Below are 23,105 nucleotides of genomic sequence, written 5' to 3'. Positions count from 1 at the left end.
AATACAGGCTAAACAATGAACAAGACTGGCCATATATGCTGGTGATTGTGGAACTGGGTGAATAGGTGCACTGAAGTTTATTTACTTTCTCTCTACTTCTGTATATGCCTAACAATTTCCATAATAAAGTTTTTAAAAAGTGAGTGTAAGTGCAAATAGAGGAATACACTGATTACTACGAACTATGGAGGGGTTGCAACGTGTTTTAAGTTGTTTTACAACAATTAAATCTGAGTACCAGGGAGGAGTAGGGAAGGCTTGTTGTGAATGACAATCGAGCAGTGTTATTAAAACAAGAGAAGTCTATCAGGTAGACAGTAGGGCTGAAAAACATTCCAGAGGGAGGAAAAAGTATGCAAAAACATGCTAAGTAAGCAAATTCATGGAAACATGAAACAATAAATTTCACAACAGGAATCACAAGTAGTTTGGTACAACTGGAATACAGGTAGGTATGTGTGGAGGAGAAATAGGAAATGGAACTTGGAAAGGCAAGAAGGGACATATTACAATGGTCTCATAGGAGATACAAAGGCACTGGAGATTTTAAGCTAGAGAGTAATTTTTCAAATTTGTGTATCAGAAAAAAATACCCTGTCAACAGTATGAAGAATTAAGGCAAGCAGCAGAGAGAAAGTTTGGAAGCTATTGCAAGAGGTCAAACAAGAGACGACAAGGGCTTCAACTAAGATACTAGCAATGGAGACCAAAAGGAAGGGGATGTATTCCGGCAAAATTTAGAAGGTACAATTTATGCAACTTAGTGATCTATGAGTATAGGTCAGGGAGAGTGGAATAACAATGGCCAACATTTCTAGGTTGTACAACTAGATGGACAGCAATACTAGCAATGGTGGCACTACTACTATTAACACTATTATCCGCATTTGGGTATGAGGAAGAAGGAAGATTGAGTTAGAGGGTGACGTGGTGAAAGTCATAACTTAAATTTCCAAATTTTTACGAACACTGCCACCTAAATGACCCACAAGTACCTCAAGCTCTGTATTTTCAAAGTCAACTCTTACCTTCCCATTCCCCTTCCAAGCTGATTTTTGTTTATGCATTTATCCTTGTCACCTTGAATGACAGTTGGGACTAATAAATTTATTCTTCCTTTGTATGTGTCTGGTACTCTGCTAGGCCCTTGGAATACAAAGATGAATAGTCTCTCTAGGAGGTCACAAAGTGATGGGAAAATCAGATATATAAACAATTATATATAACACATAAGAGCTATAAAACTTGATTTAATTGTGTTAGGGGGGGCACAGAGGATTGAAAAAATGGGTGCTTTGGGCAATCTGAATAAGTCTTCATGAAGAGATGATATGAGTTGGTCTGGAAATATGAATGGAAATGGAATAAAGGGCACTCCAGACAAAGGGCAAATACTGTACAAAGGCATGAAGACATGGTATAGGATATTTAGTTAAATACAACATAGAGCATAGCAGGAGTCTCTATCTATAGTAGGTCTGGGAGCCAGTCACTGGAGATGAGACTAGATAAATGGGTCAGGCCTGCTTGTGAAACGTATTAAAATCTAGGTACTACTATTGTCCCATGTGTGCAGGTAAGAAAACTGAAGAGGCTATGAGAGGTTAAATAAGTTGTCTAAGGTAACTCAGTTAGTAACTGGCAGAGCCATAGTTCATACTCTATCTGTAACCTTAATCCCTACACTAAGGATACAACTGGAAACCAGAAAACTTTATCCTCTACATGCAGAAGCTATACTGTTGCTTGAACTCTTTAAGACTCAGAAAACAGATTTCTTCCTCCTTGCCTTTCCAGCTTTTGAGCAAAGTAGACATATAACAGCCCCCATAACAGATTTGTAGACCAACTCAAAGACAAATATGGTCAACAAGCACATACTCTGTGGGGGTTCCATCCACACTGAATGCCCCTCCCTTCTGTTTACTTAGGCTCACTCCTATCTCCCACTGCTTCTCATGCAATTGTTTCATTTCAACAGATTCTCTAAATTCTCTAGAGGATACATAAAAAAGTGGGAATAAAAAGAAGCAATACTTATTAAATGATTAAAATGTACATTACCTGATTTTCATAACCCCAAAATGCACTAATACATTGTAGGTCCTTTCAGTCAGTCCAATCTAGTCTAAATTTAGGACTAGTAAGGGATAAATAAGGATCTGAAAGGTGACCTTTGCAGTCAAAGAACAGGTGATTCTTACCATTGTAGGTTGCACTATTTTTCACAATTAGCTCCAAATGCTCTCTGAACTCTTCCCGAGATGGGTAGAGGCGTTTACGCACATTTTCACGGAGCGTCTGTAAGTCCATTGGTCGGGTGATAATTTTGTAGTAGTCCTTTACAACCTTTGCATTGACTGGAGTGTGGAAAGGGTACGTCTGTGCAAACAAGAACCAGCATCATCCATGAGCAAAGAACAGTTGCCAGACCAATTCCTGAAGACTCTCTCACATCTTACCTGTCTCTACCTGGCCATCAACTCTCAAAGGAATCTTTCTAGATGGAGCAGGTCTGTTTCCTCTACTAAACTGTTAAAAAATAAATGAAAAACTATATCCCAAAGACTTAGGAGTTCCAGGTTCCTAGGACTACACTCTACTGCCATCTATCTGAAATCACACAGAACAGCCTTGCCACCCATACTGTAGATCTGAATGCAATGAACTCACATTTGGAAGATCTCTCATGTCATTGATGATAGACTCCAAAATGGATGACAATGTCACCATGGGGTCTGTCCGGCGCCGGTGAATGGACTTATGAGGTCTCTAAGGAAAAATAAGAATGCTTCTTTAGATTAAAAAAAAAATAAACACAATAAATATATATTTTGGAAACCCTGTAATGAACAGTACACGTAATTCTCAGGGCAAGGCCAAAGGGAGAGAAACTAAGGCTATATCAGGGCCATGGCTTAGAGGGCTGGGGGAATTAATGAGAACCCTATCTGGTCAGAAAGCAGCAATGCCAATACTCACATTCAAATAGTCACAGTGAACAGTGGTTCCAACTCGCCGTTTCTTCTTGGGAGGAAGTTGCTGCTTAGGGAACTTGAGAACCAGAGATTTTCTGCGAACCTCATCTGCACTGCAATCAATAACACTTTCATAGTGTGCAGTCCCTATTTCTAGTCCCCAGAAAAAAAGCAATTACAATGAAAAAGTCCAAAGTACCTGAGCATGAGCCTGGGGAGGAAAAAGCCAAACCAAAGGCCAGACATCCACATTCTAAGGCTCAGATCAGGCAAGGCCTCATAGGATCTCCAAATTAATAAAGAACTAGGCAAGCCACAACTTCACCTCAGTTTCCTATTTGGAAGATAAGGGAACTAGGCTAAAGGAATTTCAAGAATCCTCCCAGCTCCAACATTCTATCTTTGGGTTAAAGGGCTAGGAAATTTAACTTACTCAGAATAGAAACAAGGAAGAAATTAAAGCAGGTTTGAAAAGAAAAACTAATTTGAGTCTCCCTCAATCATTAAAAGCCCATCCACCTTTTTCCCTTCCATCATATGGGATCAAGATACTACATTTTCCTTTTCTAATGTGCTTCAAGACGTGACTACTATAGATATTGATAAATTAAATTAACGAGGATGGAAAACAACCCTCAAATCTAAACAGAAACAGAAACAAATGAATATAACTGCATATCAAATTAATTAAAAATTATATACTCAAAAAAGAATTCAAATATATTTTGAATATAATACCCTGACTGTACAACTTCAGTGGCATATAATCCAAGGACAACAAATTACAGAAAACACCTTGAACCTACTGTACAGATTTGTTGTTGGTAGTAGTATTGGTATTGTAATTCTCAAACTATTTTGTACATATCATAGGACAGAGCAAATGAATAAATATATTGATGTTGGGAACCAAAGAAAGGATAAAAATATGAAACGGAGGAAGATGAGGAAGAAGCTGTAGATACAATTTGAATTGGAGGTATTGATATGAAGTTGTGATTTACAATATATGTATATTTCCTAGTTCTGTCTACTAAGGGCCTAGAAGCAATGACATCTCAGTGGCAATGAGCATACCTAACACCTAGATATTGGTTTCTAAATACCATTCCCCAATAAAAGGGACCAGGACTCCCTGAGAAATGGCTGATTCTGGGTCTGGGACAGGGAAATTTCAAGGACAGCCTGGAACATCTCGTGCCAAAAAGCAAAGAAGTTTTCAAAATTTATAGGGTCATTTCAACAGGACACAGGTCAGGCTTGAAGGGATCAAATTTGGGGCAATCTGGCCATCAAAATTAATAATGATGTTAATAGATTTTAATATATTAAAGTTTCCAAAAGAAAGAATTTCAGAATCTATAGTAATACCCAAACAAAAAAAGGGAGGGGGAAGCTCTTCACAGAATGCCAGTTAATGTAGAAAGAATGAAAAGAATTAGAAAAACCACCATTAAGCAACCCCCAATGTAATAACTGAGTTATCAGGTAATGATCATCAATGGATGTTAAAACTATTGAGAGAAAGATTGTTAGCAGGATAGACCACAGTCCCTAGTGACACCTTGAAGGCAGCCTCTGAGCAGAGGACCCAGCTGAGCTGTGCCCAGACTCCTGACCCATAGAAACTGTGAGATAATAAATGTATGTTGTTTCAAGCTACTGAAAAAAAAAGGGACTTCCCTGGTGGTGCAGTGGTTAAGAATCCGTCTGTCAATGCAGGGGACACGGGTTTGATCCCTGGTCCGGGAAGATCCCACATGCTGCAGAGCAACTAAGCCCACGAGCCACAACTACTACTGAGCCTGCACGCCACAACTATTGAAGCCCGTGTGCCCTAGAGCCCACGTGCCACAACTACTGAGCCCGCATGCTGCAACTACTGAAGCCTGCACGCCTAGAGCCCGTGCTCCGCAATAAGAGAAGCCACTGCAACAAGAAGCCCACGCACCGCAATGAAGAGTAGCCCCCACTTGCCACAACTAGAGAAAGCCCACGTGCAGCAATGGAGACACAACACAGCCAAAAAAAAAAAATTAAAAAAAAAAAACCAGGATATTCACCCACATATTAATTACAATGGAAAAAACATACCTTTATTATAGAGGAATCTGGGGATTAACACTTTAATAAGATAATCAAAATACTGAGAAAACCTGACGTTATCTGCTTCCTGATGTGGTGCAGTAAGTACATAATACCACCTATGTTGTAATCTTGCCAAAGACATTTACTCTGAATATAATCAATGGGAAAACAGACAAATCCAGAATGTGGAATATTTTATGAGACCATTGGCCTGGACTCTTCAAAACATTCAAAGTCATGAAAACCAAAAAGGTGGGGAGGATAGTTCTAGATTAAGAGAGACTCAAAATACTTAATGTTTGAACTGGAATTGGATCCTGAAGGGGGGTGAGGGGCAGGCAATAAAGGACGTTGAGACAACTGGGGAAATTTGAATAAGGACTGAATATTAGATCCTATTGAATTAATGTTAATTTTCTTACGTGTAGGAATAGTATCATGTTTGCCACATCTTTATTCTTAGGAGATGTGTGCTAAAGAATCTGAGTGAAATGCCATGATGCCTAAAACTTCCAAATGCTTCAGCAGAAAGAAAATGTTTTAGATATATAAAGATGAAACAAATGTGACAAATGTTAACAGCTGGTGAATTTAGAGGAACAACAAACTTTATTATTTCTTCAGCTTTTCTGTAGGTTTGCAATTTTCAAACTAAAAATTTAGGGGAGAATTTTTTTTTATTTAAAAACTTTTCTACTTGATTATCAAATTCTCTGAGGGCAAGAGACAGATAAGTATAAGCACAGTTTGTCTCCTTAATCTTTTTGGATGGTCCATTATCAGAACATCTGAGATCAGGGACCTTACAAATATTACAAGTGCTGGAAGTAGAATAGGAAGAGCATCTACTATATGCCAGGCACTATACTACATTTTTTATATAGTCTCCCTCATTTTACCTTCATAGCTACCATTGTAAGGGTGATTTTATTTTGTAAATAAGGAAACTAAGACTCAGAAAAGTTAGGCAGCATGCCCAAGGGCAAGTGGTGGAGCTTAATGAGTGCTTCACAAGACTAATTTTCATTACCGGCAACAATTAGTGAGGAAAATCCATCAAAGTTCCTATGTCCTACATTCCACTTCAGAGAACACATCACATCCACCCCTGCCACCCATTGATATCACCAACCTCCAACAGATCTCTCCCACCTGCTATCTCTTACCTCTCAATTAGCTGTTTCCCTAAGACAATCTTGGTCCCTTCAACCTTGATAAGTTCTTCATTATCATTATGAATGACTGTCTTCTCCAACTCTTCCTCCTGCTCCTCTGTCATGGCAACAGGGTTGGAAGGTGGAGCATTTGTTTGATAATAAAGGGGGCAGAATTTGTTTGTTCTCATGTGCCCAATGGCACCACAAGCCCCACATTTCAGCTGCAAAAGGAAAAGTATCAACACGTCAGAGGTAAGCAGGCTTCTTTGTGTTAGCTTTAAGAAATATACAGAAGGTAGAAGAGAAACAAAGGCAGGCCCAGAACTTTTATTCTAACAATCATTATATGCCTTTCAACCAGAAGGCACTGGACAAAAGTGCATGTATGGAAATGACACATTAAAAACAAAATGAAATCCAGAGACTGAACATTACTTTAAAAACCAAGTGAGGGAGAAAAGGGAGAGGATTTTTACCCCCAATTTAAGTTGTAAACTATGAAAATATTAAATATGCGTAAGAAAGGCTATTGGAAGCCCAAGGCTGCATTCAGCCTCACAGGCAGCCAGCATGGGTGTATTCCCAGCCTCAAGGAAGAGGCTTAATAATACCAAGTCTCCGGGAATTCCCTGGTGGTCCAGTGGTTAGGACTCCGTGCTCTCATTGCAGAAGGCCTGGGTTCAACCCCTGGTCAGGGAACTAAGATCCCACAAGCCATGCAGAGTGGCAAAAAACCTGAAAAAACCCAAGTCTCCATCTTACTTTTGCAACTGCCCTCAGTTTCATCTGTAAAGTGGATCAATACTGTATCATACAATACTTATATAATATCGCATAGAAGAAAGAAACATTAAAATACTTGATGACCTCAGTACGTGTTAACAGCAGCTCACACTGGTTGAGAATTTTACACTTTATAAAGTGCTCCTCATGCATTATATACTTTAATACAACACCAGTGTGAGACAGGTATCATTTTATAGAAGAGAAAACAGGTTTGGAGAGGTTACGGTCACAGAGCTACTAAATGGCAGAACAAGAACCTGAACCCAGATCTTCTGTTTCCGAGTCCATGGCTCTTTCCACTGTACCACAGTTGCCTCAATTTTTTTTTTAACATCTTTATTGCAGTATAATTGCCCCACAATGGTGCGCTAGTCTCTGCCCCACAACAAAGCGAACCAGCCATACACATATATATAGTTGCCTCATTCTGTGATGCACGTTACAGTTACACTGCACAGTAATATCTGGAATCCCACCTAAATTATGCAAAGCAACCTGTATGTTTTTTTCTGTTGCTTCTTTTAGTACATGCAATTTAAAAACAAGATGTGTTCATGTAAGTACATACATGTACATGTTAAAAAAAATGCACCACACCTATCTCAACTCACAGAAAATATTTCCAATGGATGAAGTATAAATGACACCCAATGACACCAGATCAAGTCTGGTGTTGTCAGTAGCAGTCGCAATAGTACTAATAACACCCAAGTGGCCACATCAATTCAAACTAGTTTTCCACAATACTGCCCTCATTCCCAGTAAGGGAGGATGCCAAAAGCTAAGGGAAAAGGTATGCTTTCTTAGTTATGATCACACCACATATACTTACTTTTAGGTCAGGACGCTCCTTCATTTTTTTGGGCTTCTTCTCAGGAGGACCCTTAAGCTTCTCCTTTTCCTGGTTTCGCTTAAGCCGCCTCAGTTGCTCTTGAATCCTCCGCCGTTCTTTTCGCATCTCTTCTCGATGCTGTTCATCAAAAAGGGCAAATTTACGACTAAATAATGGGGAAAAAAAAATCACAGATCCATAAGCAAACTTAAACCAAGAAGACTGTCCTGATAGCAAACATCTCAGAACTAAAGTAATCCACCAAGAATGAAACAAAAGGGGCTACCTGGCATCCCCATCTACCCTGCTCATCAGTCTTCCACGAGCAGAGAGGCACCTCTCTCAGAATGAGAAGCCCTGAGGAGTCCCTAAGATTTTTGCCAACCAACCAATGAAAACACAAAGGACCCAGTGGAACTAAAAACATGCCTTTATTTTGCAGCAAATTTGGAATTCTCCCTGTGATTTGGCTTTGTTCAAACCCAAAGTTCTAAAGGCAAAATGGTTCCCAATTAACACAGACTTCCAGGGACAACTGTGCAGAATCCTGTCACTAAAACTCAAGCATCAGGAGGAACCAAGATGGTGGAGTAGAAGGACGTGCTCTCACTCCCTCCTGTGAGAACACCAGAATCACAACTAGCTGCTGCTGGACAATCATCGACATGAAGACACTGGAACTCACCAAAAGATACCCCACATCCAAAGACAAAGGAGAAGCCACAATGAGACGGTAGGAGGGGTGCCATCACAGTAAAATCAAATCCCATAACTGGTGGGTCGGTGACTCACAGACTGGCGAACACTTATACCACAGAAGTCCACCCACTGGAGTGAAGGTTCTGAGCCCCACGTCAGGCTTCCCAACCTGGGGGTCCGGCAATGGGAGGAGGAATTCCTAGAGAATCAGACTTTGAAGCCTAGTGGGAATTGATTGCAGGACGTCGACAGGACTGGGGCAAACAGAGATTACACTCTTGGAGGGCACACACAAAGTAGTGGGCGCACCAGGACCCAGGGGAAGGAGCAGTGACCCCAGGGGAGACTGAACCAGACCTACCTGCTAGTGTTAGAGGGTCTCCTGCAGAGGCGGAGGGGGTGCTGTGGCTCACGGTGGGGACAAGGACACTGGCAACAGAAGTTCTGGGAAGTACTCCTTGGCGTGAGCCCTCCCAGAGTCTGTCATTAGCCCCACCAAAGAGCCCAGGTAGGCTCCAGTGTTGGGTTGCCTCAAGCCAAACAACCAACACGGAGGGAACCCAGCCCCACCCATCAACAGTCAAGTAGATTAAAGTTTTACAGAGCTCAGTTTACTGAGCTCTGCAGCAACAGTCAGCTCTACCCACCACCAGTCCCTCCCATCAAGCCTCTTAGACAGCCTCAACCACCAGAGGGCAGACAGCAGAAGCAAGAAGAACTACAATCCTGCAGCCTGTGGAACAAAAACCACATTCACAGAAAGGCAGACAAAATGAAAAGGCAGAGGGCTATGTACCAGATGAAGGAACAAGATAAAACCCCAGAAAAACAACTAAATGAAGTGAAGATAGGCAACCTTCCAGAAAAAGAATTCAGAATAATGATAGTGAAGATGATCCAGGACCTCGGAAAAAGAATGGAGGCAAAGATCAAGAAGGCGCAAGAAATGTTTAATAAAGACCTAGAAGAACTAGAGAACAAACAAACAGAGATGAACAATACAATAAATGAAATGAAAACTACACTAGAAGGAATCAATAGCAGAATAACTGAGGCAGAAGAACGGATAAGTGACCTGGAAGACAGAATGGTGGAATTCACTGCTGCGGAACACAGTAAAGAAAAAAGAATGAAAAGAAATGAAGACAGCCTAAGAGACCTCTGGGACAAAATTAAACACAACAACATTCGCATTATAGGGGTCCCAGAAAGAGAAGAGAGAGACAAAGGACCAGAGAAAATATTTGAAGAGATTATAGTCGAAAACTTCCCTAACATGGGAAAAAAATAGCCACCCAAGTCCAGGAAGTGCAGCAAGTCCCATACAGGATAAACCCAAGGAGATATTTGCCGAGACACATAGTAATCAAATTGGCAAAAATTAAAGACAAAGAAAAATTACTGAAAGCAGCAAGGGAAAAATGACAAATAACATACAAGGGAACTCCCATAAGGTTAACAGCTGATTTCTCAGCAGAAACTCTACAAGTCAGAAGGGAGTGGCATGATATACTTAAAGTGATGAAAGGGAAGAACCTACAACCAAGATTACTCTACCCGGCAAGGATCTCATTCAGATTCGATGGAGAAATCAAAAGCTTTATGAACAAGCAAAAGCTAAGAGAATTCAGGACCACCAAACCAGCTCTACAACAAAAGTTAAAGGAACTTCTCTAAGTGGGAAACACAAGAGAAGAAAAGGACCTACAAAAACAAACCCAAAACAATTAACAAAATGGTCACAGGTACGTATCGATAATTGCCTTAAACATGAATGGATTAAATGCTCCAACCAAAAGACACAGGCCTGCTGAATGGATACAAAACCAACACCCATATATATGCTGTCTACAAGAGACCCACTTCAGACCTAGGGACACATACAGACTGAAAGTAAGGGGATGGAAAAAGATATTCCATGCAAATTGAAATCAAAAGAAAGCTGGAGTAGCTATACTCATATCAGATAAAACAGACTTTAAAATAAGGAATGTTACAAGAGACAAGGAAGGACACTACATAATGATCAAGGGATCAATCCAAGAAGATATAACAATTATAAATATATATGCACCCAACATAGGAGCACCTCAATACATAAGGCAACTGCTAACAGCTATAAAAGAGGAAATTGACAGTAACACAATAATAGTGGGGGACTTTAACACCTCACTTACACCAATGGACAAATCATCCAAAATGAAAATAAACAAAGAAACAGAAGCTTTAAATGACACAATAGACCAGATAGATTTAATTGATATTTATAGGACATTCCATCCAAAAACAGATTACACTTTCTTCTCAAGTGTGCACGGAACATTCTCCAGGATAGATCACATCTTGGGTCCCAAATCAAGCCTCAGTAAATTTAAGAAAACTGAAATCATATCAAGCATCTTTTCTGACCACAATGCTATGAGATTAAAAATGAATTACAGGGGAAAAAAACGTAAAAAACACAAACACATGGAGGCGAAACAATACGTTACTAAATAACCAAGAGATCATTGAAGAAATCAAAGAGGAAATCAAAAAATACCTAGAGACAAATGACAGTGAAAACACGACGATCCAAAACCTATGGGATGCAGCAAAAGCAGTTCTAAGAGGGAAGTTTATAGCTATACAAGCCTACCTCAAGAAACAAGAAAAATCTCAAGTAAACAATCTAACCTTACACCTAAAGGAATGAGAGAAAGAAGAACAAACAAAACCCAAAGTTAGCAGAAGGAAAGAAATCATAAAGATTAGAGCAGAAATAAATGAAATAGAAACAAAGAAAACAATAGCAAAGATCAATAAAACTAAAAGCTGGTTCTTTGAGAAGATAAACAAAATTGATAAACCATTAGCCAGACTCATCAAGAAAAAGAGGGAGAGGACTCAAATCAATAAAATTAGAAATGAAAAAGGAGAAGTTACAACAGACACCACAGAAGTACAAAGCATCCTAAGAGACTACTACAAGCAAATCTATGCCAATAAAATGGACAACCTGCAAGAAATGGACAAATTCTTAGAAAGGTATAACCTTCCAAGACTGAACCAGGAAGAAATAGAAAATATGAACAGACCAAATCACAAGTAATGAAATTGAAACTGTGATTAAAAATCTTCCAACAAACAAAAGTCCAGGACCGGATGGCTTCACAGATGAATTCTATCAAACATCTAGAGATGAGCTAACACCCATCCTTCTCAAACTCTTCCAAAAAATTGCAGAGGAAGGAACACTCCCAAACTCATTCTATGAGGCCACCATCACCCTGATACCAAAACCAGACAAAGATACTACAAAAAAGAAAATTACAGACCAGTATCACTGATGAATATAAATGCAAAAATCCTCAACAAAATACTAGCAAACAGAATCCAACAACACATTAAAAGGATCATACACCACGATCAAGTGGGATTTATCCCAGGGATGCAAGGATTCTTCAATATACGCAAATCAATCAATGTGATACACCATACTAACAAATTGAAGAAGAAAAACCATATGATCATCTCAATAGATGCAGAAAAAGCTTTTGACAAAATTCAACACCCATTGATGATAAAAACTCTCCAGAAAGTGGGCATAGAGGGAACCTACCTCAACATAATAAAGCCCATATACGACAAACCCACTGCAAACATCATTCTCAATGGTGAAAAACTGAAAGCATTTCCTCTAAGATCAGGAACGAGACAAGGATGCCCACTCTCACCACTATTATTCAACATAGTTTTGGAAGTCCTAGCCACGGCAATCAGAGAAGAAAAAGAAATAAAAGGAATACAAATTGGAAAAGAAGAAGTAAAACTGTCACTGTTTGCGGATGACATGATACTATACATAGAGAACCCTAAAACTGCCACCAGAAAACTGCTAGAGCTAATTAATGAATATGGTAAAGTTGCAGGATACAAAATTAATGCACAGAAATCTCTTGCATTCCTATACACTAATGATGAAAAATCTGAAAGAGAAATTATGGAAACACTCCCATTTACCACTGCAACAAAAAGAATAAAATACCTAGGAATATACCTACCTAGGGAGACAAAAGACCTGTATGCAGAAAACTATAAGACACTGATGAAAGAAATTAAAGATGATACCAACAGATGGAGAGATATACCATGTTCTTGGATTGGAAGAATCAACATTGTGAAAATGAGTATACTACCCAAAGCAATCTACAGATTCAATGCAATCCCTATCAAATTACTAATGGCATTTTTTACGGAACTAGAACAAATCATCTTAAAATTTGTATGGAGACACAAAAGACCCCGAATAGCCAAAGCAATCTTGAGGGAAAAAACCGGAGCTGGAGGAATCAGACTCCCTGACTTCAGACTATACTACAAAGCTACAGTAATCAAGGCAATATGGTACTGGCACAAAAACAGAAACACAGATCAATGGAACAAGACAGAAAGCCCAGAGATAAACCCACGCACCTATGGTCAACTAATCTATGACAAAGGTGGCAAAGATATACAATGGAGAAAAGACAATTTCTTCAATAAGTGGTGCTGGGAAAACTGGACAGCTACATGTAAAAGAATGAAATTAGAACACTCCCTAACACCATATACAAAAATAAACTCAAAATGGATTCGAGACCTAAATCTAAAACCGGACACTATAAATCTTTTAGAGGAAAACATAGGAAGAACACTCTTTGACATAAATCACAGCAAGACCTTTTTTGATCCACCTCCTAGAGGAATGGAAATAAAAACAAAAAATAAACAAATGGGACCTAATGAAACTTCCAAGCTTTTGCACAGCAAAGAAAACCATAAACAAGACGAAAAGACAACCCTCAGAATGGGAGAAAATATTTGCAAATGCATCAACGGACAAAGGATTAATCTCCAAAATATATAAACAGCTCATTCAGCTCAATATTAAAGAAACAAACAACCCAATCCAAAAATGGGCAGAAGACCTAAACAGACATTTCTCCAAAGAAGACATACAGATGGCCAAGAAGCACATGAAAAGATGCTCAACATCACTAATTATTAGAGAAATGCAAATCAAAACTACAGTGAGGTATCACCTCACACCAGTTAGAATGGGCATCATCAGAAAATCTACAAACAACAAATGCTGGAGAGGGTGTGGAGAAAAGGGAACCCTCTTGCACTGTTGGTGGGAATGTAAATTGATACAGCCACTATGGAGAACAATATGGAGGTTCCTTAAAAAACTAAAAATAGAATTACCATATGACCCAGCAATCCCACTACTGGGCATATACCCAGAGAAAACCGTAATTCAAAAAGACACATGCACCCGAATGTTCATTGCAGCACTATTTACAATAGCCAGGTCATGGAAGCAACCTAAATGCCCATCAACAGACGAATGGATAAAGAAGTTGTGGTACATATATACAATGGAATATTACTCAGCCATAAAAAGGAACGAAATTGAGTCATTTGTTGAGAAGTGGATGGATCTAGAGACTGTCATACAGAGTGAAGTAAGTCAGAAAGAGAAAAACAAATATCGTCTATTAATGCATGTATGTGGAACCTAGAAAAATGGTACAGATGAGCCAGTTTGCAGGGCAGAAGTTGAGACACAGATGTAGAGAATGGACATATGGACACCAAGGGGGGAAAACTGCGGTGGGGTGGGGATGGTGGTGTGCTGAATTGGGCGATTGGGATTGACATGTATACACTGATGTGTATAAAATTGATGCCTAATAAGAACCTGCAGTATAAAAAAACAAACAAAACAACTAATACTAAACTTTCATTGGGTTATCTGTATGGAAATATGTCAATATAAATGTTTCAGACATTACATGAAATTTCTAAAAATCTTATATTTGTATTTGTATGGAAATATGCATGGAAATATGTTAATATAAAGGTTTCAGACATTATATGAAATTTCTAAAAATCTTATATTTGTATTTGTATGGAAATATGTTAATATAAATGTTTCAGACATTACATGAAATTTCTAAAAATCTTATATGTTCTGGTATAATGTTATAAGTAATAATCCTAGCTATTACTTTAAAATGTATATCTCAGAAATAACTAATTTTCTTGTCAACTGCATTATTATGAACTTTCATCAAATCTTTAACAGTGGTCATTTTTAAGTCCTTTGTCATTTACAGACAGTTCTGGGTGTACTCTGATGCTTTTGCAAATACGTTCCTATAAAAGGGTTTCATCTTCAAGAAATTCATGGAAAAGACTCTGACAAGTACAGGTTTCTGGTAACTGACTGTACTGCTGAACTGAATGAATAAGCATTTTCAGAACTCTAATGAAAAACAGATGAACTCATAAAAGTGCTAACAAAAGATCAAGATAAAAAAAAAAATTAATTACATGGGACTGAGTGAACTGATGAGGATGAGTATAATTTTTGTGACTTTCTGTCAGAATTTAAAAAAAAAATCCCACAAGGACTCAGAGGCAAAGAATATACAAATCAATTTTCACTGCAAAGTAAAGCAGCTGTTACAGTGGAGGATTACTGGACTGAATGTCAATATTATGACATAGTATGAGTGTGTTTCATGTTTGGTAATTGCAATCATTGTTGCTTTTGTTGTGGTCATCCATGTACAATGCTTGGTGTCAGTCTACTTATCTCTTGTAAAAATAAAATACAGTTTGTGTGTGTGAAAAAAAAAAAAAAATTACAGTGAGGTATCACCTCACACCAGTTAGAATGGGCATCATCAGAAAATCTACAAACAACAAATGCTGGAGAGAGTGTGGAGAAAAGGGAACCCTCTTGCACTGTTGGTGGGAATGTAAATTGATACAGCCACTATGGAGAACAGTATGGAGGTTCCTTAAAAAACTAAAAATAGATTTACCGTATGATCCAGTAATCCCACTCCTGGGCATATACCCAGAGAAAACCATAATTCAAAAAGACACATGCACCCCAATGTTCATTGCAGCACTATTTACAATAGCCAGGTCATGGAAGCAACCTAAATGCCCATCGACAGACGAATGGATAAAGAAGTTGTGGTACATATATACAATGGAATATTACTCAGCCAAAAAAAGGAACGAAATTGAGTCATTTGTTGAGACGTGGATGGATCTAGAGACTGTCATAGAGAGTGAAGTAAGTCAGAAAGAGAAAGCCAAATATCGTATATTAACGTATGTATGTGGAACCTAGAGAAATGGTACAGATGAACTGGTTTGCAGGGCAGAAGTTGAGACACAGACAAACAAACAAAAAAAACAACTAATACTAAACTTTCTTTGGGTTATTTGTATGGAAATATGTTAATATAAATGTTTCAGACATTACATGAAATTTCTAAAAATCTTATATGTTCTGGTATAATGTTATAAGTCATAATTCTAGTTATTATTTTAAAATGTATATCTCAGAAATAACTAAATTACCTTGTCAATTGCATTATTATGAACTTTCATCAAATGTTCACCCATGGTCATTTTTCAGTCTTTTGTCATTTACAGACAGTTCTGGGTGTACTTTGATGCTTTTGCAAAAACGTTCCTATAAAAGGGTTTCATCTTCAAGGAATTCATGGAAAAGACTCTGACAAGTACAGGTTTCTGGTAACTGACTATACTGCTGAACTGAATGAATAAGCATTTTCAGAACTCTAATGGAAAGCTGATGAATTCATAAAAGTGCTAACAAAAGATCAAGATAAACAAAAATTAATTACATGGGACTGAGTGAACTGATGAGGATGATTATAATTCTTGTGACTTTCTGTTTGAATAAACCCCCCCCCCCCAAAAAAAAATCCCACAAGGACTCAGAGGCAAAAAATATACAAATCAATTTTCACTGCAAAGTAAAGGAGCTGTTACAGTGGAGGATTACTGGACTGAATGTCAATATTATGACATAGTATGAGTGTGTTTCATGTTTGGTAATTGCAATCATTGTTGCTTTTATTGTGGTCATCCATTTACAATGCTTGGTGTCAGTTTATTTATCTCTTGTAAAAATAAAATACAGTGTGGGGACTTCCCTGGTGGTCCAGTGGTTAAGAATCCTCCTTCCAATGCAGGGGATGTGGGTTCGATCCCTGGTTGGGGAACTAAGATCCCACGTGCCGCGGGGCAACTAAGCCTTTGCGCCACAACTAGAGAGAAGCCTGCATGCCATGTAGAGCCCGCGCACCACAACAAAGACCTGATGCAGCCAAAATAAGTAAATTGAAAAAAAAAAAAAAAAGCCAAAATACAGTGTGTGGGTGTGGAAAAAAAAAAGAATATTCAAAAAATAAAAAAAATTAAAAATTAAAAATATAAAAAACTCAAGCATCCACCCTCACTCCCTTCCCCATCATTATCATTCTCCTTATCGCACTGGAAAGTGGGGAGGGAGTCAAACTCACATGAATTCCTCATCTTTTGTGGTCCGTATACGCACATAGGCATCAATGACAGCTGGCTTTCGGACGGTCTCACAGCGAACATATTCCTTCCCCTCTTCATCGCGAAACGTGCGATAAATCTTGAGACAACGGCCAGTGGCAGAAGAGTTAAGGCTAGTCACAGAAGCTGTGTCATCATCTCTGTGATTGTTTCCTGCTGCTGCTGAACCTGCTGCTGCAAGGCAGAAAAAGATTTCCACACATTCCCCCTACCACCCAAATGGCCATTTTCTTGGGGTTGAGTGGAGACTCCGAAGCTCAACATCCCACAGAACTATGGTTCTACAGAAAGCATCAGTCACCACCAGCCCCAAGAATACACTGAGTTGTCCTTTCCTGACTTCATTTTACCACTGTCAGTGTTCTCGTTTTTGTTAGTACAGAAAGTTCTGAAAGGATCTCAAAGAAACACGTTTGTTATATAGGGGACAGAAGAGCAGTAGCTGTATTCTGATTCCTCTGAACAACAGCGCAAGAAGAAAGTCCAAGCAGGAAGCAGTTGATGGTCACATTATAGAAAAGCACCCAAGCACCCACGGGAAATAGATGGCACCACAGAAAAAATCCAGAGTCTCAAGGCCTAGAGTATGCTTCTCCAACTTTAATATGAATGAATAGGAATCATCTGAGGATCCTGTTAAAATACAGATTCTAATTCAGTAGGTTTGGGGTGAGACCTGAGATGCTGCATTTCTAACAAGCTCCCATGTGATGTAGATACTGCTGGTCCAGGACCACACTAGAGGAAAGGCTTTATCACATCTTTACGAAGTAGCCAGAACAACAGAATTACACAAAGCTTTTACAGAGAGGAAACAAAGGAAAGGCTACTGTGAGTGAAAATAGTCATTTAAATCTTCATCTTCAGCCTTTATCCTCTCTCTCAGTATCTACATCCAAGTTTTCAACTGCCTGCTTGACATCTATACTGGGAGTATCATGGGGACCTCAAACACCACATATTACACCTTTCCTTCTTAAACCTGCTTCTTTTTCTGAAATTTACTACTTTAATCAATGGTACCACCACCATCTTTCTAGCAAGCAAGAGTGAAATCTTAAGGTCCCTTTGATTTTTCTCTTTTCATTCCCAGTGACCAAATCCCAAACCAGTTTAGGCCTTTCTCATTCCCACCGTCAACTTATGCAATTTTGGGTTGGTGATTTTAAACTTTTTAGGGTCTAAGACTCCTTTGAGAATCTCCTGAAAGCCATGGATCTTCTCAGAAAAGGCACATTTGCACAGAATTGTACATGTGATTTCAGAGGGTTCATGAACAACCCCCCAGTTCATCCACAGATTCTGTATTAAAAACTCTTACCCTCTAGGATGAATGCCCAGAAAACTCAATTGATGTACAGCACTGATAGCCCTGGCTTGGCCAGGCCTAATACAGACAGAGGCAGTAGTGGACTGGCAGCATCTCTTCAATTTGTGCCCCACAGACAAACCTAGAGTCCAGTTTGCAGAATCTCTCTACCTCATCTATAGGCTTCCCTACACTCATCCCCTACTTCTTCTGCCTCCAGCTTTACCTCAGTTATTAGCGTGGTTATTTACACTTTCTTGATCTTTCTTTTTCTTGTCTGTCTGTGAAGTCACTACCCTCACCCAGTAGCATCCGCTGCAGTTCCTTCCGCTCCTGCTCCTCCCGCTCACGTGACAGCTGAGAGCTGGTTTTCTTATTCTGCAACATGTTCTCGATGTTCTTTCCCATCTCCTCAAAGTCACTGTCTTCAGCTGAGCTGCTATCTGTGTCAGTTGATAAGATTTCAGTTGATGACAAAACCCTAAAAAGAAAAAACAATGTTAAGAAGAGGGAAACATAAATGTGTAGAAACAACTGAAGAAATACAGTTTTAGTTTAGGCAAGAGTAGGAAATTGAGAAATCAACCTTAAAAAAGAAATATTCAAAATCCACTAAGACATGGGACCCTGAACAGAGAAGCTCTACAAAGTTTTCCCAGAAATTTAGTCACAAGGCAAGTTCAAAATATGAAATAGTACTGCAACTCTTTCACAATTCCTGGAAAAAGCCTGAGAAACAAATCAGTACATCGGTCATTTTTAATAGGGCATTACCATCCTCTAACCACTAAGCCTACTGTTGCCTATCACCACTGTAATGGCTGCCAGGTCCAAGTAGGCCACAAAAGTTGCCATGGAACCTAGCAGTTCTTGCCATTCAAAACCTTTGCCAAGCTGCTTTGAAGGGAGTAGGTACTCTAGCAGTATTATGAATAGACACCACCCTGAAATCTCAGATACCTGACCACTAGTCACTTTATTAGGTGACCTTCTCTTCACTATAAAATCATGTCTGGGACCCCTCCCCTTTCCAGCTTGGATTTTCTACAGCACTAAAACAACACACTTGTTCTGCAGGTCAAAGATGCGCTGACATTCCTCTTTGTAACGCTCTTGATGCTCAGCCACAGAAAACCTTGATCCACGGGCAAATTTACTCATGGGCCCCTCTCCAGAGCGGGCCTGTTCTGTTGACATTGTGCGTACTACATCGATCACTTCCCAGCGGGACAACTTTTTAATCTACAAGAGACACACACACACACACACACAAATCATTCAGGGATTTCAAAGGACAAACCAGGGTACACGGTTAGAGAGTTAGACCAAAACCAAAAAAACAAAAAACACAACAACAATGAAATCACCCAAAGCAGGTTAAACAGAAAGCTTTGGGAAAGCTAACTCCTGAAAAAGTATCTAAGATCCAGTTTACCACAACCTACCCTACAAAATTCTCCAGATTAGTTCCTAGCATCTGCCTCCAAGCTTTTCCCTCTCTATACAAAGCCCCTAGGAGCCTGTAAGTCTTCCTCTTCCACACCCACCTCTTCCTCAGGCACGCCAAATTTACGTAGAAGTTGCTTGGCATTTTTCAGTGAAAGGCGACGGAGGTCTGCATCTGTTCCTGTCACTGTCTTCTTCACTGGCTGAGGCTCCTTATCATCCTACCTCAGAAACAAAACAAGAGAGAATCCTAGTAAGCTGAACTCTTTATGGTAGGCATTTAAGTCATCCTGTCAACATTTTAATGGCTTTCCAGATCCCCACCCATTCATCTCCATTCCTTAACCTCTATTTCTTCCTCCCTTGATTTTTAACCTCTAGAAATTCAGACAGTCTCACCTTCTGCTGTGTTGGTTTGTTTGGAATCTTCACATAGGAGAATCCTTCACCACACCCTGTGGGATCTGCCACCCCAGTCACCTCCAGGAGACACTTGCCCTTCATGGCAGCAATGAAGGCCCTTGTGGTGTTCCAAGGAGCAGTGCGAACCTGAGTTATAGAAAAAGATTCAAAGGGTGGTGGGAAACATTTGCTCTAGCCATACTTAGAAGGTGGGGATAATTACAATAATGTACAATTTGATGCTTTCTTAAACTGTCCACAGAGATCAATAGTTACATAAAGCTGCCCAGTACTCAGCCTGCTGTTCTTTCCTATGGTACTTAAATCATGATAATAAATAGAGGCCAAGATCTCAGTCAGTATAAGTAGGAATATGTGGAACAGTGGTACCCCCTTCAGCCCCATATCCCTTGGGTTTGACTGAGAGTTCTAAAAGACAGTGTTGCCCCCACCCTCACGATGCTCAAAGAGTTAAGTTAGATTGATGACCACATTTGATTGCCCAATTGCTCAAACGCCTTCTTCAGAATGACTCTCACAATTAGATGATAAGCATGCTTTACAAAAGCACTGGCCCCAATCCCAGTAGCAATAAATCAAAGTGTATTCTACCTCTGCCACTGGTTTGGTCAAAAAGGCCTGTCCTCTCCTGGGACCCTGAATAGTGTTCATCAACCCCATAAAATAATCAGGCAGTTAAGACAAGGGGAATGTGCTTGTCCAAACAGACCAGTCAAGAGTATAAATTATTAGCTAGAAAGAGGCCAATTCTCTACTCAAGATTCAATCTTGAAGGCCATTCAACAGAATCTTTAATTTTGGAAATTCTTAGACATCCACTCACTGTTAACTCCAACCTCAAAAGAATAGTACAACAATGCTTCTTTAGTCACTCTGCCTGACCTCACTGACAATCATTCACTCACTTAACAAATATTTATGGAATATCTAGCACATGTCAAGCACTACTTTCTCAAGGACCTCATGTTAGTGAGGGAGAGATAAATAAACCAACAAATTCAATACTGCATGATCAGTGCCATGATAGGAAAGTAAAAAGTGCTGTATGTACACAAAGAAGGAAAGGATGGTGATCCAATCTGAATGAAGGGTGGGAGTGAGGGCAAGAGTCGGGGAAAGCTTCCAGGAGAATATAACTTGTAGATGAAAGCCAGATGACAGAGGAGTGGAGAGAAAACATTCTAGGCAGAAGGAATAGCAGTTGCAAAATCCTAGAAGACAGCAGAAAGAAATTAAGGGAACTGAATGAACTTCAGTATATTTGGAGCTTAGAGTATAAGATGGGCAGTGACAGATGAGAGGAGGTGAGAGTTGTATTACAATACAAGACCAAAATCATGTAGAGCCTTATGAATCATGTTAAGGATTTCTTCCTAAAAGAAATGAGGACCCAAAGGAAGTCTTTGGGCAAGAGAGTGATATGACCAAATTTTTGTTTTAAAAGATCATTTAATTTTTTTTTTAATTTATTTATTTATTTATTTAATTTTTTGGGGTTATGTTGGGTCTTCGTTTCTGTGCGAGGGCTTTCTCTAGTTGCGGCGAGCGGGGGCCACTCTTCATCGCGGTGCACAGGCCTCTCACTATCGCGGCCTCTCTTGTTGCGGGGCACAGGCTCCAGACGCGCAGGCTCAGTAATTGCGGCTCACGGGCCCAGTTGCTCCGCGGCATGTGGGATCTTCCCAGACCAGGGCTCGAACCCGTGTCCCCTGCATTGGCAGGCAGACTCTCAACCACTGCGCCACCAGGGAAGCCCGATCATTTAATTTTTTGACAAATGGTACTAGAATAACTGGACATTCATATGCAAAAAAAATGAACCTTAATCTACACCTTGCACCTTAAACAAAAATTAACTCAAAATGGATCTAACCATAAGATCTAAAACAATAAAACCTTTAGAAGAAAATATAAGAAAAAAACTTTGCAACCCTGAGTTAGATTAAAATATCTTACATATAACACCAAAACCACAAGCAACAAAGGAGAAGATTTACAAGTTAGACTTCAGCTCTTCATAAGACACTGCTAAGACAATTAAAACACAAGCCTCAGATTGGGAGGAAAATCTTTGTAAATCACGTACCTGATAAAGAACTCAGACCTAGAATACATAAAGAACTCTCAAAACTTTAGAAGAAAACAAACAACTAATTAAAAATAAAAATGGGCAAAAGAGATACAGACCCTCAACCAAAGAAGATAACTGGATGATAAATAAGCACATAGAAAGATGCTCAACATCTTTAGCTATCAGGGAAATGCAAATTAAAACTGCAATGACAGGAGCATTAACCAAGATGGCAGAGTATAAAGACGTGCTCTCACTCCCTCTTGCGAGAGCACCAGAATCACAACTGGCTGCTGGACAATCATCAACAGGAAGACACTGGACTTCACCAAGGAGGATACCCCACGTCCAAGGACAGAGGAGAAGCCACAGTGAGACGGTAGGAGGGGCGCAATCAGAGTAAAATCAAATCCCATAACTGCTGGGTGGGAGACTCAAAGACTGGCAAACACTTATACCACAGAAGTCCACCCACTGGAGTGAAGGTTCTGAGCCCCACGTCAGGCTTCCCAACCTGGGGGTCCGGCAACGGGAGGAGGAATTCCTAGAGAATCAGACTTTGAAGCCTAGTGGGAATTGATTGCAGGACGTCGACAGGACTGGGGGAAACAGAGACCCCACTCTTCGAGGGCACACACAAAGTAGTGTGCGCATCGGGACCCAGGGGAAGGAGCAGTGACCCTGGGGGAGACTGAACCAGACCTACCTGCTGGTGCTGGGGGGTCTCCTGCAGAGGCGGGGGGTGGCTCTGTTTCACCGTGGGGACAAGGACACTGGCAGCGGGGGATCTGGGAAGTGCTCCTTGGCGTGAGCCCTCCCAGAGTCTGCCATTAACCCCACCAAAGAGCCCAGGTAGGCTCCAGTGTTGGGTTGCCTCAGGCAAAACAACCAACAGGGA

General features: G+C 39.9%; 1 protein-coding gene across 15 annotated transcripts in view; it reads right to left on the bottom strand.

The window, feature by feature from the left end:
• The window catches only part of TAF1 (TATA-box binding protein associated factor 1), a 122,868-nt gene that overhangs the window by 68,960 nt on the left and 30,803 nt on the right, over nt 1-23,105 (bottom strand). For 14 of the 15 annotated variants that reach the window (XM_082376960.1, XM_082376959.1, XM_082376950.1 and 11 more), the window contains 10 exons: nt 20,113-20,262; nt 19,815-19,934; nt 19,334-19,509; nt 18,570-18,748; nt 16,919-17,132; nt 7,842-8,007; nt 6,233-6,444; nt 2,983-3,091; nt 2,674-2,772; nt 2,205-2,382 (listed from right to left, as the gene is read on the bottom strand). In XM_082376960.1, the coding sequence (XP_082233086.1) occupies nt 2,205-2,382; nt 2,674-2,772; nt 2,983-3,091; nt 6,233-6,444; nt 7,842-8,007; nt 16,919-17,132; nt 18,570-18,748; nt 19,334-19,509; nt 19,815-19,934; nt 20,113-20,262 (1,603 nt within the window). The remainder of the gene's footprint in view (nt 1-2,204; nt 2,383-2,673; nt 2,773-2,982; nt 3,092-6,232; nt 6,445-7,841; nt 8,008-16,918; nt 17,133-18,569; nt 18,749-19,333; nt 19,510-19,814; nt 19,935-20,112; nt 20,263-23,105) is intronic. The other variant, XM_082376957.1, reaches the window with a different exon arrangement.

The sequence above is a fragment of the Balaenoptera borealis genome (assembly GCF_965194805.1).
Source record: "Balaenoptera borealis genome assembly, chromosome: X".
In the NCBI taxonomy this organism is placed as follows: Eukaryota; Metazoa; Chordata; class Mammalia; order Artiodactyla; family Balaenopteridae; genus Balaenoptera; species Balaenoptera borealis.
The sequence above is the reverse complement of the archived record's forward strand: the minus strand, read 5'-3'. Positions and strand labels throughout refer to the sequence as shown.